At 52.6% G+C, this 1946-nt stretch overlaps 1 protein-coding gene across 1 annotated transcript; it reads left to right on the top strand.

Annotated features, from left to right (window-relative positions):
* Window positions 1-507: 507 nt before the first annotated feature.
* LOC149851189 (protein ENHANCED DISEASE RESISTANCE 2-like) lies at window positions 508-1740 on the top strand. The gene has a single exon (XM_090013954.1). The coding sequence runs from the start codon at window positions 545-547 to the stop codon at window positions 1481-1483; it is 939 nt and encodes a 312-aa protein (XP_089870080.1). The 5' UTR covers window positions 508-544; the 3' UTR covers window positions 1484-1740.
* The last annotated feature ends 206 nt before the right edge of the window (window positions 1741-1946 follow it).

Genomic DNA, 1946 nt, shown 5'->3' with positions numbered 1-1946 from the left:
AAAACCAAATATGAATAATGTAATATGACTAAGCTCAAGTTTTGATCTTAAAACGCATTGGGCAAAATATGACAAAAGAATACATACATTCTACAAATAAATAATCAATTAATTAGTTAATCTACAAAAGACATTATAAAAAAACAAAAAAATACAATTTTCAGTTAACTAAGATACACTTGGACTCTAGAATCTAGATATATACTACGTATGTACAAGCCCCAGTAAAATATTAGTTTTTTATATTCTTTATACTGAAAATTTGCGTATCTTAATTTGCACGGGTCGGACATGGGACTGGTTTGAAAATTTACACACCAAACCCGGTCCATATACTACTCGGATCCCTACTATTCCAACCCGACTACCTAATCGGTCCTTAATTCATTGGTCTAGGTATCTTGTAATTTCTATTAGTATCAGGGGTAATTTTAAACTGCCCCTCACCTTTTGTACCTTGCTTCTCCCTTCCTTAGAGGAGGAGATCATCCACCACCACCAGCGGCGGTCAAGGAGGAGCATCGGCCGCAGCACCGCCGGAGAGATGTGTCCGACGACGAAGGATAAGGAGTCGCCGATGGGGTCCGGAGGTGGCGGTGGGGAGGAAGCGGAGCCCGGGTGGATGGAGGAGGCGCGGTCCGGCGGGTCGCTCCGGCGAGTCGACCTCCAGACGGGGACCAACGGGTGGGCGTCGCCGCCGGGCGACGTCTTCAGCGTGCGCGGCCCAAACTTCTTCGCCCGGCGCCAGAAGAGCCCTGCCGATCCGGCCTACCTCCTCGCCCCGCTTGGCGTCGACTGGCTCCGATCCTCCGTCCGGCTCGACGACGTCCTCGGCCGGCAAGACAACCGCATCGCCGCCGCGCTCCGCCAGGCCCAGTCCCGGGGCGAGTCACTCAAGGCCTTCGTCCTCGCCGTGAACCTCCAGATCCCCAGCCGCGACCACCACAGCGCGGTCTTCTACTTCGGCTCGGACGCGCCCATCCCGTCCGGGTCGCTTCTCTACCGGTTCGTCCATGGCGACGACGAGTTCCGGAACGCCCGGTTCAAGATCGTGAACCGGATCTTCCGCGGGCCGTGGATCGTCCGGGCGGCCGTCGGCAACTACGCGGCGTGCCTGCTCGGCCGGGCACTCGAGATCCGCTACGTCCGGCGGCCGAGCTACCTCGAGATCGATGTCGACATCGGCTCGTCAGCGCTGGCGAACGCCGTGCTGCACCTCGCTCTCGGGTACGTGACGGCGGTGACGATCGATATGGGGTTCGTGGTGGAGGTGCAGGCGGAGGAGGAGCTGCCGGAGAGGCTCATTGGGGCGGTGAGGATCGCGCACATGGAGATGGCCTCCGCCGCGGCCGTCGGCGTTGCGGAAAGTGCCGCGTCGCACCTCCATGCCAAGGGCGGAGGGAGGAGCTTCAGCAAGGTGAAGCATGTAGGCAAGGACGGTGCGGAGGGGGAGGAGAAGAGGCCTAACGGTGTGAGTAAGTGAGGGGAAAAAATATTTGTTTGCCTTTTGGGGATCGTCCTTTTTGTTGTTGGGGGCGGGGGGTGGTTCACGGATCATCACTACCATCAAATCACCAATCATCGTCTCTGTAGATAGTGAATAGGAGGATCTAGAGAAAGAGAAAGTTGCTGGAGAGAGAGGGTGGTAATTTTCTCCTGCTTCTTTCTTGGGTTATTCTCTCCTTGTATTTCTTCTTCTATTAATAGAATGGATCATTCCTGCTGAAGGATTCGTTGCCATCTTTTGTTGTTTCTGTTTGCCAATTGAAGATGTTGGAGAGATGATTTTTCTTTATTTTCTTTTTTCTAGTGATTCAGTACAATTTGGTCGTTTTTCTGTTTCAATGGTGGGTCATTGGTTGCTAAATAAGGATTTTGTGAGAAGGACGAATCGATGTTTAGGTTCACTAATTTTTTGTGGCTCTTCAGATTTTTTCTTACTAGGC

Source organism: Nuphar pumila, chromosome 1 (genome assembly GCF_984573655.1).
Source record: "Nuphar pumila chromosome 1, dmNupPumi1.hap1.1, whole genome shotgun sequence".
In the NCBI taxonomy this organism is placed as follows: domain Eukaryota; kingdom Viridiplantae; phylum Streptophyta; class Magnoliopsida; order Nymphaeales; family Nymphaeaceae; genus Nuphar; species Nuphar pumila.
The sequence above is the reverse complement of the archived record's forward strand: the minus strand, read 5'-3'. Positions and strand labels throughout refer to the sequence as shown.

Bases quoted from the DNA above. Each gene is read 5' to 3' on its own strand.
- LOC149851189 (XM_090013954.1), top strand. From the start codon at position 545: ATGTGTCCGACGACGAAGGATAAGGAGTCGCCGATGGGGTCCGGAGGT.